The sequence below is a fragment of the Lissotriton vulgaris genome, unplaced genomic scaffold (assembly GCF_964263255.1).
Source record: "Lissotriton vulgaris unplaced genomic scaffold, aLisVul1.2 SCAFFOLD_789, whole genome shotgun sequence".
Taxonomy (NCBI): domain Eukaryota; kingdom Metazoa; phylum Chordata; class Amphibia; order Caudata; family Salamandridae; genus Lissotriton; species Lissotriton vulgaris.
This window is the reverse complement of record NW_028242002.1, coordinates 659,960-683,252: the sequence shown is the minus strand read 5'-3', so window position 1 is coordinate 683,252 and position 23,293 is coordinate 659,960. Positions and strand designations below refer to the sequence as shown.

The 23,293-nt window shown below is 42.3% G+C and overlaps 1 protein-coding gene across 1 annotated transcript in view; it reads left to right on the top strand.

Moving 5' to 3' along the window:
• LOC147669100 (rho GTPase-activating protein 28-like) overlaps positions 1–23,293 on the top strand; it is a 516,960-nt gene that overhangs the window by 169,995 nt on the left and 323,672 nt on the right. The window contains exon 3 of the mRNA XM_086948229.1: positions 20,493–20,710. Within this exon, the coding sequence (XP_086804355.1) occupies positions 20,493–20,710 (218 nt within the window). The remainder of the gene's footprint in view (positions 1–20,492; positions 20,711–23,293) is intronic.

The window sequence follows — 23,293 nt, the reverse complement described above, 5'->3', positions numbered from 1 at the left end:
CCCTTCTGGATCATCTCCTATAATTGCTAGTCACTTAGAAAAAATAAGCCTTACGTCTCAGTGTGTTTTTACAGATAAAGACTGGGAAGTTATATGTCATTTAGGAAACAAAGCACTTCGAGCAGCTAATTACAAACGTATGTCCTTTTTTTCTCGTTGGCTGTTATACTATACCCCTGAGGCCTTACAGAGAATATTCCCTGAATGTGAGAATAAATGTTTCAGATATAAAACTAGGGGTCAAAGTGGTTGGTATCATATCTTCCTCTCTTGTCCAAAGTTAGAATCCTTCTGGAAGGGGATTTTTGCAGACTTGGAGATGGCAATTGGGAAAATTCTACTACCAGAGGCAGAGGTGGCCCTTTTTGATATCTGCAAAGAAAGGAATAGGTTTAACAAATCAGAAGAAGTGTTTAGTTTTATCTCCACGGCTGTAGCACGGTCTCTGATCCTACAAAATTGGAAATCTACGATAGCCCCATGTCAATTAAAATGGATTAATAAAATGAGAAGAACATGTAACTTCGAGAGAGCTTATGCAGGTAGAGTGTGTGCGATTGCAAGATTTGAAAGGAACTGGAAATATTTTGAGATGCTTGAATCGATAAAAGGAAGTTGATTGTTTTATTTAAGTCAATTTTTAGATGGTATTGCTTTTCCATTTTAAAGAACTGCAAGTATATATTTGTTCCGTTATGTCATATCAGCTGTTTGTGCATCTTACTGTATATATATTAATCAATTATGCGCGATTCTGCATTTGCACTTTAAAGAAATATAATAACACCTTTGCTGCTATATATCGGCGGTTTCTGCACTAGTCACTTCATATATGCCAACTTTGCATGTTACTGCACTAGCACTTAAAAAAATCACAATAATACTCTTGCTGTTTTAAATCAGCGGCTCTCATACCTCATAGCACTAGCACTTTATGAACCGTATTGTAATCTTGATGCTTTTTCCATACCAGTAGTTTTTATATTTCTTAACTGAGCATGTCTTTGTACTAGCACTTTATGAAAGGCAAAACGTTTAGTCATATGCTATTGCAGTTTGTGTACTTCTTTGGTGGTAATTTATTATTTAGTTATTTTTTTCCTTGTCGAATGTTGTCTCTTGTATATTGTCTGGAAATCTTTGTCTAATTATGAAGTATTTAATGTGCCAATGTTTTTCCTACGGCTTGTTTAATAAAATTAAAAAAAAACTGTGGTTTTTGGATTTAATCAAACTTAACCCCTTCCATGCGGCCGCGATTCCCCTGGCGTGCTGTAAACAGCACGAACAGGGGCGGGCCGTGACGAACCCCAGCCGTCATCAGCACACGAGCACCGTAGTGCATGACGGCTGGGGTTCGTCATCAGCAGGGAAGGGGTTAAGACAGCATGTGTACAAACAATTCCCAACAAATGTTAAAAGTCTTTCAAATTAAATTGTCGAATACCAAATAGCTGTCATTTTCAAAAGCGTAATATGTAAAATTTCACAAATATTATAAAAAATAAATCTTAATTTTGCTGGCACGGACAATGCAATGGTTAGTTTTAGTTCTCAAATCAAATTTTTCGGTTAGAGGTAAAATACATGAAGTTACTTCCCCAATATGTAAGCTCAAAACAACACCAATGGGCAGGTTTACACTATCTAATTCCTCATTGCACAATAGCACAAAAAAGCACCAACCAAGCTCAAGAGGACAGCCATAACTTCTACCTGGTAGACCTGAAAATGGTAATTGATTCATACAGAATAACATTTAGGTTTGGAGTTGAGGACATTTTCTGCAAGTAGCGTTTATCATCATTTATAGACCAGGTTCTTACGTTTTTCCTAATAATTTCTCTGAAGAGGCATTTTGTAATAGCTGCATTATCTCAAAGATGTCTCAGTGCAAAGAGTTCAGGCCACCTATGACCAGCAATTACTCAGGGATATTTTACAAGCCACTCCCCATCAGAGCAGGCAAACTGTTAAAGCTGAGCATTGTGATCTCACACAGACGCACAACTTTGCCTGTAATAGTCAAGCTTTTGCAGAATACAGTGTCAGCTGGCGCTAAATGGCTTAATAGGTATGAACTTAATCATGCCCACTGCTTCTTTCAAAAGAGGCCCTTAGACTCCATCCAATCACTTCGCTTTTCTTTGGGCCAAAATAGCAGGGTCAAAAATTAGGTATGTAACTTCCTTGGCAATGTAGCCTATTTCCAGCAGTTGCCATGACCAAATCCACAGGAATTTGTGTTTACTTACATTTATTACAGTAGTAGGGGTAGTTCTATCCATCAACTATTTCTGTTTGCGTATCTGTCCTACGAACTCCTTGAACATGCTTGATTGCCTCTACCTACTCGCAAATTCTTGCTTTTAGATCAGTTTACAGGCAGGAAAATTGAATCACACCATTCTTCCACCCTTGCCAGTAGGTGTTGTATCCATATTAAGGTGGGGCTAAAGATGAACCTATCAGTTCTGTAGAAAAGTGCAGAAATTTGAATATTGACTTCCTTAGGAGGAATACCGTTATCCTTGTGCAACAGGCTATGAAGAATCAAAATGATGAGGTTACATAACAGAGCTGCCAAAAGACTGCTGTAGTTCACTCTCACAGGAGTGGAGGTTTGGTAAAGCCCTCCTTTTTCCTCTACACACTGATGCTCACGTTTTTTCATATAATAAGACTGTCCCACAGAATCCCTTCATTTGTACATTTTCATAAATATCAGTGGTCTATCTACAGTGTTAACGCACTGCCTGTATCAGTATGTTCACACTGTTAGAAGGGATTGTGTTTCATTAACGGTTTTTTAATTAAATTAGTAAAGGAAAATCAAATTGTCATGGTCGATTGATTTTTACAAATGCCTGCTTGTAAGATTAGTATAATATTAGCTTCCACCCAGTTTTGAAAGCCTAAAAGTGATGCTTTGACAAAGAGTATACTAGTGGGACATAGTTTTGCTAAATGGCAGCGATTTACAGGAGACTTTTTCCAGCTCCTTTTAAATAGGGGTTTTGACAGCACAGCTGTCAAACTGACTTGTTGCTAACAATATACACAGATGGACTTCGGGTGCGCACCTTTCAACCACTGGCTTTCTTCGACCAGCCTCTTTCAGCAACATGTTTGAGATTTTGTCAATCATCTATTAGTTCAACCCAGCGAATAATAAATCTCTCACTTAAAGCCATTGGCTGTTTGGATGGTTCTTTCCCCCACCACTCAAGTGCTTACATGAATCTGTTTGATGGACTACTTTACAACTTCAGCACTCTCTGTCTGCTCCGGCTAGTTCCCTCCTGTGTGTCAAGCTCTTTAATGTGGATTTCTGACACAGCCATCAGAGACAAGCTTCCGAAATGGAGGTAACTGGTGACTCTGCTTTACCGCATGCACGACCATTTTTTTCAAAGGTCTGTTTTTGTAATTAATTAGGTCTTCAAAGACTTCCTAGGTGACTTCTGAAGCAGATTTTTTTCATTCCAGTTGATAAATTTTCATCTTTGATAGCGCGTCTCAAGCTATGTGTGATTTGGCATCATTTAAAAAATAAATATTCATATATTAACTGCACCTTTTACCATTCCCTGGCATGTAACGCTGTATAGTCATTTGTACCAAATACCATGAGAGGTCAATGTACATATCTTTGACTCTCCTCATCTTTCCCCTGAATTAGAATCCCTCCTGTGGGCTTTTTGAAAACTTACAGTGGGCTTAGAGCCTGCACATGGGTTTCAATAGGTTGGCCTTCTTGTCACTCTCATGTGCTTTCTTATTATTCTATCACCTAGTGTCCTTTTCTTGTGCTGGTCCTTCTGCTGGAGTACATCCTTTTTAACATCCTTTTGGTTGGCTGACTTGTTTCTTTCAACTGCTCACAGTTAGGGAACTACTTTTTTCTTTTTTATTCAGCACTCCATGAGAGTGCACGTGTTATCTGGCTCTCTTCCACTTCTGCTTCCTCTGCTAACCTCCCACTGAAGGAAGTAGTCCACGCGACCACCTCTCAGCCTTCCATACAAATGATGAGCCGGTGAGACAGTAGAGAATACAAACCAAGTATATGTTTATTCAGATGCACTCGAGCAGCGCCCATTCTGCCCATTCGCATAGGGGTGCCGTTCAACCCATTTTCTGAATGCACAAACAACCACCAACACGAACCTCAAATTATTGACCCTGTCCAATTCAAAATAATCTAACTGATGGACTTCAAAGAGGAAAGTAGGTGGTGCAAAATTACCAGGTGGTGTAGGAGTACCTTTTCCAGGATTGTGCATTATGCACACCATGCAATACTTCACAAAATGTGCAGCAGTTTTGGAAATGTTGTCATTCTGCCATACAGGGTCCAACAACTTACAAATACCCTTAGCACTGATATGGGTTGGGCCATGGGCCATTGTGACTTCAGGAAGAACATATGCATCTGGTATCATCCATCTTTGTTTCCCTGGCTTGTCGATCCCACATGCCTCATTGTTCAATTGTGCTGTACTTTCTCCCAAACTGCTAATTCCCCCACTGTGGCCTCTGTATTTCCTTTACTTTCTCAAGTGTATCTTCAAACATGGTGACCTTGGACACCCACCTATCGGGACCTGCTATGAACATTATTTTCATCCTAGTCCGGGCTGTTTCCTTAGCTGTCTGATATACAAAAGCATTTCCTTTACCTACATTGTCAGAAACTTTCCTATGGGCGCTACACTTTATTATTGCCAATTTCTTAGGGCGTGTTAAAGCGGACAGAAGCCTCAATATAAGGTGACCGTGCTGAATCTTTGTGCCATGGGAAGTAAGGAGCCCTCTCTCTGCCCAGAGTCGCCCAAAATTGTGGGCGACAATGAAGGTATATTGGCTGTCAATATGAATATAGACAGTCTTTCGCTCAATTCACATGCTCGAATAAGGGCAGCTAACTCAGCTGCTTGGGCGCACTGATAAGGGACTTGTGATGTCTCTACAACTGTATGCAATTTGGTAATGGCATAAGCAGCAGTTGTAATGCTGTCTGGCAATTTGAAACAAGAGCCATCGACATATAGTTCCCCTTGTGGGTCAGATAAGGGATCATCAGTCAAGTCTACCCATCCTTTTGTCTCTTCTTCCGTCCAGAAGATACAATCATGTTTCTCATTTTCAGAAGGGAGGGGTAGTAACATGGCTGGTTTCAGAGTGGCACGTTGTTTGATTGTAATATGCTTGGCGAACAGTGTTAACTCATAACCTGTCAAACATGCACTGGTGAGGTGCTGTGTCTTTCTCTTTTTCAAAAGTGTATCCACAGCATGGGGTACCAGGACTGTGAGATCAGTATCAAGCACGAGTCCAGACGATTGTCTTATTGAGACGGCCAGAGCAGCGACCGCTCTTAGACAGCTCAGGAGGGCTTGTGCGTCAGGGTCAAGAACAGCAGAGAAATAAGCACACTTCCGTTGCTTATCTCCAAATGTTTGTGTTAGAACAGAAAGCACACAACCAGCCATCTCATGGACATATAGTACAAATGTCTTGCTATAGTTAGGCGTGCCAAGCACTGGAGCCGTACAAAGCACACTTTTTAATTGTTCAAAAGACTGCTGACATTCAGACGTCCAAGGCAGGGGTTCACTCACGTCTTTAGTAGTCAAAGCAAGCAGGGGTTTGGTTAGTAGGGAATAATCTGGAATCTACTGGCGACAGTAGGAAGTAATGCCAATAAAAGTGCGCACATCTTTTTGAGTTTGAGGAATGGGCATTTTAACAATAACACTAATAAGCTCCGGAGTTAGCTTCCTACTGTCTTTCGACAGTAGGTGACCTAAATAGGTGACCTCCTGTCGACAATACTGAAATTTGGAAAGGGACACTTTATGTCCGTGGTGTGCCAGGTGCAACAACAATTTAACTGTACTATCCCTACAACCTTGTTCTGTGTCAGAAGTCCAGGAGCAAGTCATCAATGTCCTGTAGCAATACATTACCTGTGGGGAGTGACAAAGAATCCAACTGACCTTTCAATGCCTGACTATAGAAACTTGGACTTTCTGTATACCCTTGAGGAGCGTGACAGAATCTAAAGCTTCTACCAGCTAGGGTGAACCCGAACTAATACCTGATATCAGGATGAATAGGAACACTGAAGAACGCGTTTTCAAGTCAATGACGGAAAATAATTTAGCAGAAGAGGGAATCATTGTCAAAAGAGTCGTAATGTCAGGGACCATCAGAAACTGGGGAATCACAATTTTATTAACTTCATGCAAATCGATCACAAAATGTTACACGTCTCTATGGTCATCAAAGGAACCTGGGGGGTGCTCTTTTGAGAATCGAAAGAATAGGGCTCTTGCAAATATTAGCAGTCGTCTTCAACCACACCTTTCTCAATCAAGTCCTGTACGATCTGCAACAAAGCCAGCTCTCCTGCCTGCAGTATTTTTTATTGACGGACACAAGGTAAAATGGCACCATCCTTAATACGTATTGAAAAAGGGGATACCTGCAACATTCCCACATTTATGTTGCCTGTTGGCTACAGAGCGGGTGGTATGTCTTTAAATTCAACAGGAAGGGGCACATCTTTGGACAGACACTGCTTAGCACACACCACATCTGGACCTATTGTCATATAGACACCTTCTGGAGAAAAATAAATTATGGCATGCTGCTTTTTCAATAAATCCAGACCGATCAAATTCTCACCACAATTAGATGTCCACAAAAATGGTGAATTAACAGTGAAAGGACCTAAGGTCAATGCAAGAGGTTTTGAAATGGGGCTTGCAACGGGTACATCAGAAAAAACCCCCGAAACTTTATTATTGCCAGACAGAGCCGCCCCAGGGACCAAGGAACAAGAAATAGAACTGTTTGTTGCACCTTTATCCACTAAAAACTCCTTAGCCGAACCATGCACATCCGCACTAACATATGGCCCGTGTGTATCTACAGGTATCAGGACTGGTCCCTCACTCTGTCCCTGGCTGTCCTATCTATAAAAACAAAAATACACTGCCAAGGTTGGAAGGGCACGCTGCGCACTATACTGATGTAGTCCTACTGGACTCTGTGCTTCAATATTCAAAAATCATCCAATAAACAATGCAAATACAATAATTCATTCCAATGATATCGCGCAAATTTATGAATGTACTTATGTGTACTCTTTTATATATATCTTCATAGGTCTAAAGCAAATTATTAAACTCTTTCATAATAACCATGTATCTCTGGTTCAGTCGAAAGATATACATTCAATAATGGAAACTTAACAAGGTAATAGAATATTATACAGTTTTTTCTTCATATAAATACATAACAAAACAGTATTTTTTGAAGTGCCCGATGCATTTCGGGACCATGATGTCTCTTCCTCAGGGGCAATCTGTGAAAGCAAAATACGACTTTTCAAGGACACTGATGCCATAATTCATGTTTAACAAATGTTCAATTTATGCGGATTCAAGTGCCACCATGTGTGGGTCTGAACATGCTGAGAAGTCACAAGTGATGAATTAGCATATAATTCGAACTCCTCAAGGAGATTTCAAGGTGTTGTTAATAAAGTGTAGGAAAAAATACTAGAAGTGAAGTAATACAATTAAAGAAAGAATGAGAGATGAACAGCGATACACCTCGAGCTGTGAAGCGAAAATTCTAGAATACCATTGAAAATAATTGAGACACATACACCTCAAATAGCTGCCAACAGACATATAAAGCAGCAGTAAAATAACAAAAGGAGTGCAGTTTGGAAAAATAAAAGCTCACGAAGGAGTGAGAAGAATGTTAACAAGGCATACCTGGCTGAATCCTGCTAATCACCAACTAAGACCAATGACAAACAAAGGGCTTAGTGATAAAAACTCACTAATTTACTAATTAAATACAATTCCCAGAATAACCAGCCTTATGCCCTACCTGATGGACAAGCTCAGCTAATATCCTGTGAAGTAATCAATGTGTGCCGCCTGGTAAACATCAAGTGTTCGAAGCCGATCAAATTACCCAGCTGCCAAAAAATAAATAAAGTCCTCAGTAATTTGACTAACAATTTTACTACTGGGACCACTTATAAATACATCAAGGTGAAGCACCGTAAAAGAGTAATGAGGTCAATTACACATACCGGCGCTGTGTACGGCGAACAGATAACCTCAATGTTTGGCGGTGTGCAGAATTAAACTGTGCCGAAGGTCGGTTCAGATGATTCTACAAAGGTAAAACAAAGCTAATGGACTTACGCGCCCAGATTGCCAAAATAACGTTGAAACGTTACTCGGCACTCGGTATGGAGGTTGCACGATCTATTCACTTTTCATTTATATCAGGGAGTACCATGTCCCACTATCTATTTTCTATATTATGTTGAGACTCTCTATTTTTCATCAATATCACCAATATTCAGTAGTGGTTGCGTTTTTTCATCCTCATAACTAGCAGGTAAAAGCGTTGAAACCACCCAGTTTTAAGATGGTGGCACGTTGGGGATTTTACTCACTTGGCTAGTCACGTTTCTATGTCGATGTTTGTGGTTTCATTTGAAACCGGGGCGAGCGACTCTCGCACACACCTTGTTGTTTGCAGCAACTTGCAGAGACCAGAATGAGCGAGGAATTTTGTCAAACATAGGTAGGTGAGGCATATTGTTTGTGCCGAGTAACGTTTCAACGTTATTTTGACAATCTGGGCGCATAAGTCCATTAGCTTTGTTTTACCTTTGTAGAATCATCTGAACCGACCTTCGGCACAGTTTAGTTCTGCACACCGCCAAACATTGAGGTTATCTGTTCGGCGTACACTGCGCCGGTAAGTGTAATTGACCTCATTTCTCTTTTACGGTGCTTCACCTTGATGTATTTATAAGTGGTCCCAGTAGTAAAATTGTTTGGCAGCTGGGTAATTTGATCGGCTTCGAACACTTGATGTTTACCAGGCGGCACACATTGATTACTTCACAGGATATTAGCTGAGCTTGACCATCAGGTAGGGCATAAGGCTGGTTTTTCCGGGAATTGTATTTAATTAGTAGATTATTGAGTTTTTGTCACTAAGCCCTTTGTTTGTCATTGGTCTTAGTTGGTGATTAGCAGGATTCAGCCAGGTACGCCTTGTTAACATTCTTCTCACTCCTTTGTGAGATTTTATTTTTCCAAACTGCACTCCTTTTGTTTTCGTACAGCTGCTTTATATGTCTGTTGGCAGCTATTTGAGGTGTATGTGTCTCAATTCATTTCACTGGTATTCTAGAATTTTCGCTTCACAGCTCGTGGTGTATCGCTGTTCATCTCTCATTTTTTCTTTATTTGTATTACTTCACTTCTAGTATTCTAGTATTTTTTCCTACACTTTATTAACAACACCTTGAAATCTCCCTGAGGAGTTCAAATTATATGCTAATTCATCACTTGTGACTTCTCAGCATGTTCAGATCCGCACATGGTGGCACTTGAATCCGCATGAATTGAACATTTGTTAAACATGAATTATGGCATCAGTGTCCTTGAATAGTCGTATTTTCCTTTCACAGATTGCCCCTGAGGAAGAGACATCATGGTCCCGAAATGCATCAGGCACTTCAAAAAATACTGGCTTGTTATGTATTTATATGAAGAAAATACTGTATAATATTCTATTACCTTGTTAAGTTTCCATTATTGAATGTATATCTTTCGACTGAACCAGAGATACATGGTTATTATGAAAGAGTTTAATCAATTGCTTTAGACCTATGAAGATATATATATAAAAGAGTACACATTAGTACATTCATAAATTTGTGTGATATCATTGGATTGAAATATTGTATTTGCATTGATTATTGGATGATTTTTTAATATTGAAGCACCGAGTCCAGTAGGACTACATCAGTATAGTGCGCAGCGTGCCCTGCCAACCTTGGCAGTGTATTTTTGTTTACATGTTCCCCAGCACTTGACAGGCAGCTAGTGCTATGCTGCGGCACCTTTAGAAGAATTGTTTAAAATTTGTTTGAATCTTTCTGATTAGTTAAAGCAGGTAGTGTGCTTCCAACCCCCATTTTTTCTGTCCTATCTATAAGACATTCCTGTCACCTCATCTGGCTCATAATCATCATGATAATACTGTCCTCCCCGAGGATCATCGAAGTAATTTTGATTAGAAAGACCCAGTAAGGCGACAGCATTCTGAGCCCTTTCATGGCCACCGGCTCCACGACCCCGTCCACAAGAACTTTGTCCTCTCGGACCGCCACCTTCTGCAACAACACAGGAATCTCGCTATGCCAGTGTCTCTCCTCTTTACAATACAAGCACTGATTCGGCCCTACAGGCCTAGTATTCCTGCTAGTAAATGAAAGCTGCCGGTCCAAACCACCACATCTTCTACTATTCCCTCTTGAAGCCCGCTGCAGCAACACTTTTGTCTTCAAATCTTTGTGTTTCTTCTCCGTCCTCTCCTTATCTTCATTTTTCCTGTGCTCATAATACCGGGCCATATTCAAAATAACAGAAGGGGAAGATGTGGACCAGGTGCTCTCGGAATGCTGCAATGGGGTCGCAATCTCTGGAAGCAAATTTAAAACAAACCTATTAACAAACAATCGGACACCTCCATCAATAGACGAATCCTGCCCACTACATTCTCGAAACACATCTTCAAACTGAGTGAAAAAATCAGATACGCTCTCATCTTTCTTCTGACGACAAGCTGATAACTTGTCCCGATCAACCTTTCTCGTGGAACAAGGGAATGCATATATGTGATAATACATCCTGGCAAAGCAAGTATCTTTGCTTTAGTCTTCTCACCAGACTTCCTTTCCTGATCCCATACTTTAATTTGATCCCAGGTACAACCCAAATCCATAACATGATCTTGTGTGTGCATGTGTCTCCAAATATCAACTGGAACCAGCAAACCCAAAACCATTTCAATATCTGCAAACGTCATTACTGTTGAAAAGGCTGCTTCAGTCAATAATTTATAAAAGCTGTTGAATTTTACCTTGGATCAGGTAACTGAGTCTTAAGAGAAAAGAATTTGCTCCTTTTCCACTGAGTATAAACCCATTGTTCTTGGAAACGGGCTGCCTCACCTGGTCATTGTGCTGATCCCTTAACTCTGGTATCTCAGGGTGATATATAGGGTGAACCTTTTGCATCGGAAACCGAGATACTGTAGTGGGGCTCTTCTCAAGCAGTCTACCCCGATAAGCAACCAACATCGCAATATTATCAAAAACTTGACCAGGTGCTATATCAGTAACGTATACATGATCCTTAATATCATAAAAAATCTGCAGTGCTGCATCATGGAAGCACTGCTCCCAAAGACCGATCAAGGTAGCCAACATACGCTTAAGGGCATGCTGTTGTACAAATGGCTCATAATCTTTCATCGCACTCCACACATCTTTCACACCACAGCCTGATTAGCCACTACCTTTTTCTCTGCAGCACCGATCGCACAGACAGACCCATTCGCTCCTTGAACTTCGTCCAGTCTCTATCCTCAAATCCACGTACTCGCATCCCACTACTCTGTAATGTCGGGGACTTGAAGAACACAGTGGGAGTGATAACAGAGGTAGTAGGCACCAACGTTGCTGCCGACTTTGTTGCAGGTGCAAGAGTTGATAAAAGAGACATCAAAGCAATAGGTGTTGCAGGAGTACCAACAGTCATATTTGCCACAGATGGCGAGGACAAAGAAAGGACAGGAGGAGCCATGGCCAAAGCAGTCCAATCAACAGTCACAGAAACAGCAGAGGCAGAAGAACCCGGTAGCTGAGCCTGTGAGGGAAGAGCGGTATATATATCCTCTGTGGGGCATATGTGGGTAGGGGTCGAATATCTAGCAATTCTTCCACAAAATTATCATTTTCTTCTCGGGCTACTTAAGATTTATCAATATTCAATCAAAGTCTACTATCTTCATGTTCAATCCCTATCTCTTGGTTTTCTCTATCATTTGCTACAGCTTCGGAGTAATTGTTTGCATTCTCATCTTTCGCGCCTCTTTCTCTGCTTTCATTCGCCTCTGTTTAGCCTCCTTTTGCCACGTTTGAAGAGAATCAAACATAGCATGCCTTCTTCTTTTTGCAAACAACTTTACCTGTAAAAAAACTATTTTTTATTCATCAAAAGTGCCCATTAACGGCCACTGCAACTCGGCATTGTCCCTCGTATTTTTCTGCCATCGCGCACTAAACATAATAGGGCAAAGGCCATGCTTCACATACATGTCAAAATTCCGAGTGCCTTACTGACTTTCTTCCAATTGAGCATCTGCAGAGCAGCAACAACAACAAGAAACCAGAAACCTACTAAATCCAGGTATTTTCAAAAGTAAGCCAAAATTGTTATGTTGCTTGGCAACGTGTTCACAAACACCTCATACCAAAATCGGTCCTCAGACCGTGCCAAATACAAACAAAAATGGTATCTTATCCACAAAGAACCAAAACAAACTCACCTGGTGAACACAGGTCAATCAAATGTATTCTCCACTGCCGACTCTTTGGACCAAACGGTCTGATCCAAAGGTTTCACTGTTCAGGACTCCAGCCGGGATGACCGCTGGTCGAGGCACCAAATGGTGGGACAGTAGGGGCTACTGCGACTTCTGGAACTCTCTCAAGCAGGAATCCCTGATACGTCGGTACAACCCGACTGCGGCCTCGACCTCCCCGCCCGTCCTCAGGAGGGGATGGGCCACTCGCCCAATGAGGTCCCTGTTCTGGCACCAACTGAAGGAAGTGATCCGATTAGGGCCACCCGGGTCACCCGCGACCACCTCTCAGCCTTCCATACAAATGAAGAGTCGGTCAGACAGTAGAGAAAACAAACCAGGTATATGTTTATTCAGATACACTCAAGCGAGACCCGTCTGCCCAGTCGCTTAGGAGTGCTGCAGAGAAGACTGATATCAGAAAACATGGTGATACATTATGTATGATTCAGAACCAATAAAGACACGCCCAGACAGGAAATTTCCAGATGCAGGAAGCTACACAAAGGAGGTACAGAAGGATAAGTTTCGATCCTGAGACCGGGCACACACTATCTCTCTGGCAAGGTCGTTCTGCCCATAACCATCGCTAGACTAGTGGGAGCAGACGTCTGTCTAGTGGGTAAGGTATGCGCTAATAAGAACAGTGTATTTATTAGCAGAGCAAGGCCTAACTGTGGAGGAATTAAACTTTCCACAGCCTGCTTCTTGAGAAGACAGTAAGCAGATAATGACATGATTTAAAATGGCAGCTAAACATAAAATGGTGCTGCAAATAATAACTTACATAACACAATTGCACGAACAGAATAACAAGAACATGTTAATTTCATCACCACCATTCTCTCTAGGTTGCTTTCCATCCCTCCCAGCTTGTTTGTAAAAGCACATCAGCAGTATATTTTTTGTTAGGGTAAGATTAAGGAGCATCTAAACTATGCTTTACAAACACAAATTGGCAATGACAAAAGCTTGACTCTTGCATTATAAAAGGGCGACTTTTTGCCCATGGCAATGCATGTTTTATTTAGTTCTCGAAAATATTAATTATCCAATAGAGTAAACAGATGTTGATGATGCCTCTTTGGCCAAACAGGCAATACTCGTGGGCACGCCCCATTAGGGACACAGCAAGCAACCAGAGACACCAAGGAGGGTGACTTAAAACTGGACATGTTTTGTAGTGGGCATGTGGATGAAGTTCGATCTTCATGTAAGAGGAAGTCCAACTCCGGTACATAAAAGCTGAATCTTTGCCATATTTTCAGGAGACCCACATGAAATACAATTTTTTTGCAAGTAATCAAAATGAGTTATTTTCAGGTCTTTAAAAGGGAGTCATTTATGCAGTAGTTTTCTTAAAAAAATGGTGGAATAGTGGTCCTTGGTGACCCAACTGAGACTGCCTACTAGGTTCTTAAAGAGAACATAGAATGCATGCATGAGGGAACAATGTGTCACATGCCTTTCAAGATGATGGTACGAATGACAGAAACGGCATTCAGCATCAGTGGCGTAGGCAGTATGTCATGGGCCCTAGTGCAAGAAATGGGCCCTTTAACCACGGTCTGAACTGTGAAATGCAGCAATAATCAGGTTTTCGAGGGCCCAAGTACCTGATGCACCAATGGAAGCTAGGCCCCTGTCCAACATTCTTCATCTCTCTAGTATCTTATCATCACCGCCTTGTAACCTGTTTGGCTCATACCACAGTTCAGAAAATCTCTTGATTTCCCCATGATAGATTAATGAGAAAGGGGGAGGAAGCTTCTAGGGAGTCAGAAGGTTAGTATGAAAAGACATCCTCAGCCTCTTATGGGTACATGCTATCAGCAGCCACCAGCGGGCAGCCATCCAGCCATCTCCCCCACTCCCTCTACACGGATATCCCCTGCTGTCTGGTTTTGTTGTGCCCCACAGGAACACCACTAGGACCACAGAGAGCTCTAATGTCAGTATTGAAATGGTTCAATTCAGGGATTTAATTGGAAATATAACAAGCATTTGAAATGTAATAGGTCTCGCATTAGGAAAGTTTAAGCTATTGGTATTGTAAATGACAAATATTTTATTTATGTGTTGGTTTTGAAAACAGCGAAATTAATAGCTTTGTCATTTACGATGCCAATAGTTATTACTTTCGCAAATGTGACACCTATAGCATTTGTAAAGCAATATGTGTTATATTTAGGTGACTTAGATGTATTGGTATTACAAATAACAATGGCTTTTAATTTTTTTTAAGAATGAATACTTAAATAATAGTTATTGTAATTTATAATGGCAATAGCTTACACTTTTGTAAAGCAATATGTGTTGTATGTAGGTGACTTAGATGTATTGGCATTACAAAAACAATGGCTTTTAATTTTTTTAAGAATGAATACTTAAATAAAAGTTATTGTAATTTATAATGGCAATAGCTTACACTTTTGTAAAGAACTTTTGTGAAGATTATGTTCAGTGTATTTTATTGTGATGAAAATACAAGAACAGAAGTGAAATATTAACATTTTTTTGTGTTATTTGTAATAAAGCTTGAAACATTAAGAGAACATATTTGAACCAGTTGTTGTTGAATCGTTGCACAGATTGATGCTGTGGTGGCGCTGAGTGATGTTGTGGTGGCGACGAGTGAAGCTGTGGTGTTCAGTGATGCTGCGGTAGCGCATAGTGATGTTGTGGTGCCCCTGAGTGATGCTGTGGTGATGCGATAGATAGATAGAGGGAGGGCGCTGGATAAATAGAGGGAGGGCGATAGATAGAGGGAGGGCGATAGATTGATAGAGGAAGGGCAATAGATAGATAGAGGGAGGGCGATAGATAGATAGAGTGAGGGATGGCGATAGATAGATAGAGTGATGGCGATAGATAGATAGAGTGATGGCGATAGATAGATAGACAGATAGATAGAGTGATGGTGATAGATAGCCAGATAGATAGAGTGAGGGCGATAGATAGATAGACAGATATATATAGTGAGGGTGATAGACAGACAGACTGACAGACAGACAGACAGATAGATAGATAGATAGATAGATAGATAGATAGATAGATAGATAGATAGATAGATAGATAGATAGATAGATAGATGCCATGCTTTGTTGTGTTATGCCATGCTATGTTTTGTTGTGTTTTGTTATGCAATGCTAGGTTTTGTTTTTGTTTTGTTATGCTGTGCTTTGTTATGCTATGCTATGTTTTGTTTTGCTATTCTATGTTTTGTTATGCTATGTTTCGTTGTGTTTTGTTATGCTATGCTATGTTTTGTTATGCTATCCTGTGCTATGTTTTGTTGTGTTTTGTTATGATATGCAATGCTATGCTTTGTTTTGTTATGCTAGGTTTTGTTTTGCGATGTTTTGTTGTGTTTTGTTATGCTATGCTAGGTTTTGTTATGCTATGCTTTGTTTTGTTGTGCTATGTTTTGTTGTGTTTAATAGCCCCTTCGATGCTCATGACGAGCTCAGCTCATCATGAGGTATACCTCTCTTGTGCTCATGACGAGCTAAGCTCGTCATGACCACACCCATTTATATTAGGGCCCAGCACAGGAAAAGGATACCATCAGCAGCGATGGTGTTAAGCTATGCTGTTTTGTTGTGTTTTGCTATGCTATGCTTTGTTAATCTATACTATGTTTTGTTATGCTGTGTTTTGTTGTGTTTTGTTAAGCTATGCTTTGTTATGCTAGATTTTGTTTTGTTATGCTATGTTTTGTTTGTTATGCTATGCTATGTTATGTTATGCTATGTTTTGTTATGCTATGTTTCGTTGTGTTTTCCTATGCTATGTTTTGTTATGCTATGTTTCGTTGTGTTTTGCTATGCTATGTTTTGTTATGCTATGCTATGTTTTGTTATTCTATCCTGTGCTATGTTTTGTTATGATATGCCATGCTATGCTTTGTTTTGTTATGCTAGGTTTTGTTTTGCGATGTTTTGTTGTGTTTTGTTATGCTATGCTATGTTTTGTTATGTTATGCTTTGTTTTGTTGTGCTATGTTTCGTTGTGTTTTTTAAGCTATGCTGTTTTGTTGTGTTTTGCTATGCTATGCATTGTTAATCTATGCTATGTTTTGTTATGCTATGTTTTGTTGTGTTTTGTTAAGCTATGCTTTGTTATGCTAGATTTTGTTTAGTTATGCTATGTTTTGTTTGTTATGCTCTGCTATGTTATGTTATGCTATGTTTTGTTAGGCTATGCTATGCTTTGTTATGCTATGCGATGTTTTATTGTGTTTTGTTATGCTATGTTTCGTTGTGTTTTGTTATGCTATGTTTTGTTGTGTTGTGTTTTGTTATGCTATACTATGTTTTGTTATGCTATGCTATGTTTTGTTTTGCTATGCTATGTTTTGCTATTCTGGTTTGTGGTTGTGTGTGTGGGGTTGTGTGTGTGCGGTTGTGTGTGTGGGGTTGTGTGTGTGGGGGGGTTGTGTGTGTGTGGGGTTGTGTGTGTGTGTGGGTTTGTGGGTGGGGGGTTGTGTGAGTGTGGTTGTGTTCGTTTGTGTGGGTGTGGTTGCGTGTGTGTATGTGGGTATGTGTGTGTGGTTGTGTGTGTGTGTGGTTGTGTGTGTGTGTGGTTGTGTGTGTGTAGTGTGTGTGTGTGTGGTTATGTGTGTGGTTTTGTGTGTGTGTGGTTGTATGTGTGTGGCTGTGTGTGTGTGTGTGGCTGTGTGTTTGGGGTTGTGTGTGGGGTTTTGCGTGTGAGGGGTTTTGCGTGTGTGTGGTTGTGTGTTTGTGTGTGTGTGGGGTTGTATGTGTGGGGGGTTGTGGGTGTGTGTGGGGTTGTGGTTGTGTGTGGGTTGTGGTTGTGTGTGTGGGGGGGTCGTGTGTGTGGGGTTGTGTGTGTGGGATTGTGTGTGTGTGGGGTTGTGTGTGTGGGGTTGTGTTTGTGTGTGGGGGGTTGTCTGTGTGTGTGTGGGGTTGTGTGTGTGAGTTATCTGTGTGTTTGTGTGGGGTTGTGTGTTTGTGTGGGGTGGTGTGTTTGTGTGGGGGGTTGTCTGTGTGTGTGGGGGGGAGTGTGTGTGTGGGGGGTTGTTTGTGTGTGTGTGTGGGGTTGTGTGTGTGTGGGGGGGTTGTGTGGGTGGGGGGTTGTGTGTGTGTTTGTGTGTGTGTGTGTGGGGTTGTGCGTGTGGTGAGGTTGTGAAGGGTCGGGCCTGCGGCTTGGAGAAGGGGCTCAGTTTCCCAAAGGAAGGCTACTGCCTGCTTGGCCCAGATGTTACAATCTGCTCGAGAGTCTCTGGCACCGTCAGAGGTGGAGATAACATTCGTCCTGGGGGGTAAATAGTAGGAGGGAAGTGATGAGGGGGGAATAAAGGGAAGGAGGGTAGGAAGATCGCGAACAGAGTGTGAGAAATTTAAAACAAGCCCACAGGACTAGATGCTTGACCGCCATTATTTAAGATTTAAATAAAAAATAACAGGGAGGAGGCGCTGCTGCGTGAGGTTTATCATGGGTCTGGGAAAGGGATCTCTGTATGTGTGAGGAAGCCTGAAGAGGAGACGAAGAGAGGGAACTAGGGTGAGAGGTGTCTGAGAAGAAAACGTCAGTACGGGGAAGCTAGTCAGATGAGGGGGAGGAGGTGAGGAAGAGAGGAGAGAGGGAGGCGGCCGGGAGAGAGTGGGAAGGAGGAGATTGGGAAGGAAAGGGTGAGAGCCCAGAGCTGCTGGAAGTGTGTGAGCGGACGGCAGCATGCTGATCGGGGCTCTGAGAAATAAGGCGCCCGGGCCAGTGGGTGCTGGGGGAGGGGAGAGGAGGGGGGCTGCCAGGGAAGACCAGGAGAAGAGGGATAGGATTAATTCCCGCGCAGAGGTCAAGCTGCCATTCACGAGTCTCTAGCGCACAGTTGTGCACCTAAAAAAAAATAGTCAAATGTTTTTTTTTTCTCCTTCAGCTACATCCCAAAGGGGAGGCGCTCGCAAACATGGTCATCAGTCTTGATATGGGTTTTCTTTTGAATAACGCCTATCGTAAGATAACTGCATTTTGTGCACGAAGGCTTTGTGATGCATGCTCATGTCTATTTTTTTATGTGTGCTTGTGCATGTGTCATGGCGCATGAGTGGGCATTTACCATTCAAACATAGTGGACGGTAAATTAAATTGTGGAAAAAGGGGAAAAGCGCACACAATGCACAAAGAAAAAAAACACGTCGACCAGTAACATTTTGCAGCTGCTGGGCCCTCCTAAATAAATAACTAACAAGACGCTTTATTTGTCAACTAACAAAGCGAGAGAGGGCCAAAAGACAATTGGAGAAAAAAATGACGCATTTATGTGGGTCATGCTGAAAACAAAAATGCATTCATTACGTTGACGGACTACAATGCCAGAAATGACAGCTTCAAAATTTCAACACACCAACCTCTGCAAAAATTAATTCCTGCACAGAGGTCAAGCTGCCATTCACGAGTCTCTAGCGCACAGTTGTGCACCTAAAACAAATAGTCAAATGGGTTTTATTTCTTCAGCTGCATCCCAAGGAGGAGGCGCTGCTGGGTGAGGTTTATCATGGGTCTTGGAAAGGGGTCTCTGTATGTGTGAGGAAGCCTGAAGAGGAGACGGAGGGAGGGAACTAGGGTGAGAGGTGACTGAGGAGAAAATGTCAGTACGGGGAAGCTAGTCAGATAAGGGGGAGGAGGTGAGGAAGAGAGGAGAGAGGGAGGCGGCCGGGAGAGAGTGGTAAGGAGTAGATTGGGAAAGAGAGGGTGAGAGCCCGGAGCTGCTGGAAGTGTATGAGCGGACGGCAGCATCCTGATCGGGGCTCTGGGAAATAAGGTGCCCGGGCCGGTGGGTGCTGGGGGAGGGGAGAGGAGGGGCTGCCAGGGAAGACTAGGAGAGGAGGGATAGAATTAATTCCCACACAGATGGCAAGCTGCCATTCAAGAGTCTCTAGCGCACAGTTGTGCACCTATAAAAACAAGGAGGAGATTGGGAAAGAGAGGGTGAGAGCCCAGAGCTGCTGGAAGTGTATGAGCGGATGGCAGCATGCTGATCGGGGCTCTGAGAAATAGGGCGCCCGGGCCGGTGGGTGCTGGGGGAGGGGAGAGAAGGGGCGGGGGCTGCCAGGGAAGACCAGGAGAGGAGGGATAGGATTAATACCCGCACAGAGCCTGCGGATGGCGTGACGGAGCTTGTGGTGGTGGGGAGAGGTGGAATAAGCAGTGGGTGGCATGCTGGGTATTTGTGGTGGTGGAGAGAAGTGAAAGAGGCTGCAGGAGCAGGGCAGCGAGCGAGTGGTGGGAGGGAATGAGCTTATGGCAAGCGGCGGGTGAGCAGCGGGTGAGCAGCTTGGAAGCGCATTCCAATGAAGTCTGGTGCGAGGCGTGCGGGGCGGGGGAGGGGGAGCAGGCATATAAGGTGTGAGTGAGGCCAAGCATGCGCCTGGCAAGCTTCACACTCCAGTAGACAACATGCATTGTGAGAAATCCACTTGTTCAAGAGAGTTTGTTTAAACCCAATAGTTCGGAGCTATAAATAGCTCGACCTAAAAATGCAGGTACTTTTTATGCCAGAGTACCTATTTGCCAATATAAAGTGCTGGTACTCCCTCATTGTGTGTATTGATCCCCTCCTGAGAAGTTCAGGCACTCCCCTTTCAAATTAAAGAAGAGCAGGTGCTCAGTATTTTAGAGTACCAGGCCATTTAAAGCACCGGTTGTATTCCCTTTTCTGTGCTTCGTCCATTATTTCGTTAGTTAATATAATTTCAAATTTTTCAGTTTGCTCTCTTATTTATTGATTAGAATAGTTTTATATACCGCAAAGATGACTCTCGTGGGTATCAGAGCGCTTTACAAGCGAATCAAGGCACAAACATATATATCACTCAAACATGGTCTGTATGCATATATCTTGAGTCTGTAATGAGTAAAATGTTCTTCATATTTTTTTAGCTAAAGTTTCTACTTGCTCACTGACATGTTCTGCAACTGACGTGAAAATATGTTGCTAAAAATTGAAATAATCAAGAAGTATTAAGAGGTGCGTTGCTTTCTTGCAGAGGGAGAGCTGGAAGCGGAGTGGTTGCAGGAGGTCGGGTTATCGACGCTGATCTCTGGAACGGGTGAGGAGGCCGGACAAGCACTGCTGTCCACTCTGACACGCACGCAGGCCGCTGCGGTGCAGAAAAGATACACCACATACACGCAGACAATGAGGAAAAAGAACAAGCACACTGTGAGGGACGTGAGAGACATCTTTGGTGGCAATGATTCCTCTGTAAGTATTGCAAACAGTCTGTGTCTCTGTGAACCATATTATAAGATGTACATGATAAAGAAAGATGAAATGTAATGAAATACAAACACATGCAAAAGTGGAGACGGGGAAAGATGTACAAGCATGCATTTGTTTAGTATTAACTGTAGGCATGAAATAGCCAGCTTTCTCTCTGTTATCCTATACTTTAGTGGTTGTGTACAGCAACATCTGAGGATTTCTGAAACGGAAAAGAGCTTGCAGTCTTTAGACAGAACTCTCTGTTTTGACTTGCACACATTTTGGCAGTGTTTCTTGTACACAATATGGCAAAATGCAAGGGAGTAGCCAGAACATTAAAATACTCCCCTACTTAGAACCAAAGCACTTATGGCACCAAGCAAACGGGGCAAGTTATGAAGACACTCCTCAGAAAAGCTCTCTTGTCTCTTAATCCAAGCATTTATCCATTCATCCATTTATCCTTCTGCTGATGTCCACAATTTCACCTTTACATTCTGTTATCCATTCATTGTTCCATCTATCATTCAGTCTTCCACCATTCGGTCCGTCTGCCCATCAATATCTGAACGTATCCATCCAGCTCTAAACCTATCCATCCATCCACCTTTTCACTCATCCATCTCCCCATCCACCCTTTCACTCACCCATCTGTCCTTTCAGTAATCCATCCATCCATTCATCCATCTCCATCCACCCATCTCCATCCACCCTTTCACTCATCCAAACATCCATCTGTCCTTCCATCCGTTCACTCCATCCATTCATCTACCTTTCACACATCCTTTCACTCTTCCACCCTTCCGCTCATTCATCTACCCATTTACCATTTCATCATCCACCCATCCATGCTTTCACTCATCGGTAGATCCTTTGTCCTCCTTTTACTCATCCATCCATTCTTTCACTCATCCATCCATCTTTTCATCCACCCACCCTCATTTTCAGCCTCCAGTCTTTCACTAATCCGTCCATCCATCCATCCATCCTTTAATCTATCTATCCATACCCCTTTCACTCATCCATCCATCCTTTCATTCATCCATCCATCATTTTGCCACTCCATCCATTCATCCTGTCTTTCACTCATGCCATTCATCCTCACTTTCACTCAGCCATCCATCCTTTCACTCACTCATCCATTCTCTCTTCATCCATCACCACCCTCCCGTTCACTCATGCATTCATCCTTTCTCTCAATCATCCATCAATACATCCTTTCATCATCGTTCACCCTTTCCACTCATCTATCCATCCATCATCTTTTAACTCATCCATCCATTCTTTCACTCACCTATCTATCAATCCTTTCATCCATGCATCCAACATCCATTTAACTAATCCACCCATTCTTTCACTCATCCATCCTTACAGCCACCCTTTTACTCACTCATCTATCTACTTATCCATCCTTTCACTCACTCATCCATCCAACCTTTCACTCACACATTCATCCATCCATCTTGTCTTCCAAGTTGCAGACGGAAGAGTCCCATCAAGAATTCCATCCCGCTGTAGCTGCTAAAGTTATGGATTCACGACCCCACAGTTTCATCCTTTCACTCAATTATTCATTCTTTCACTCATCCATCTATCCTTCCTTTCATCCATCTACCATCCCTTTCACTCATCTGTCCATGTTTTCACACATCCATCCTCACATCCACCCTTTCACTCATTCATCCATCCATTCACCCAATCACTCATAAAGCCTTTTTCATCATCCAGTCACCCTTTCCATCATCCATTCATTCCACTCATCCATCCATTCACCCTTTCGTCCATCCATCCACCCTCCCTTTCATTTGTGCATCCATTCTTTCACTTATCCATCCACCCTCCCTTTCACTAATCCAGCCACTCTTTCATTCATCCTTCCTTACATCCATCCTTTCACTCATTTATCCACCATCCTTCTACCCATCTGCCCCATCTGCTCTTTCACTCACACATCCAACCTTTCACTCACTCAACTCTTTCATGTGTAGTAATTGTCTTTGTCCAGTGCAGACAGAAGAGACCCATTAAGAACTCCGCCCCCTCTTCAGGTGCTACTGTGGTGGGTTGACGACGCCCTTGCCAAGTAACACAGAATGCAGGCTTTAGCAATAAACAGTGGTGTTAATGCTCTACCTACATATATTTACAAGTTGACATCTATCTGCCATGTGACACAGAATCTGAAAGTTCACATCTCACAAATTTCAGGCCTTAGAAAATAGAGGTACCCACTTATCACAGTGAACCCACCGTCTGGAGACTGAGACAACAGAGCTATAACTGGAAAAGCCTCCTGTGACTAGTCAATCCAAGGGAAGCAGTTGTAGTTTGCCTGGCCGTTAAGGGCAGTGATTCCCTTCTCCTTGTTTGTCCTGTTCCCCACATTTTCTACACAATGTGTGTGCCGATTGAGGACAGCGCTTCATTTGTAGTGGTGTTTGCTGGTGCTCGGCATAGGCACTTATGTGCCTACTTTCAGCAGAACACACTACTTCAACAATTTAATATAGGCAAAAAATAATAATAGCAGTGCATCCAGGCCATATACACAAGCATTTGGCTTCAGTTGCCTCTCTAGGGATA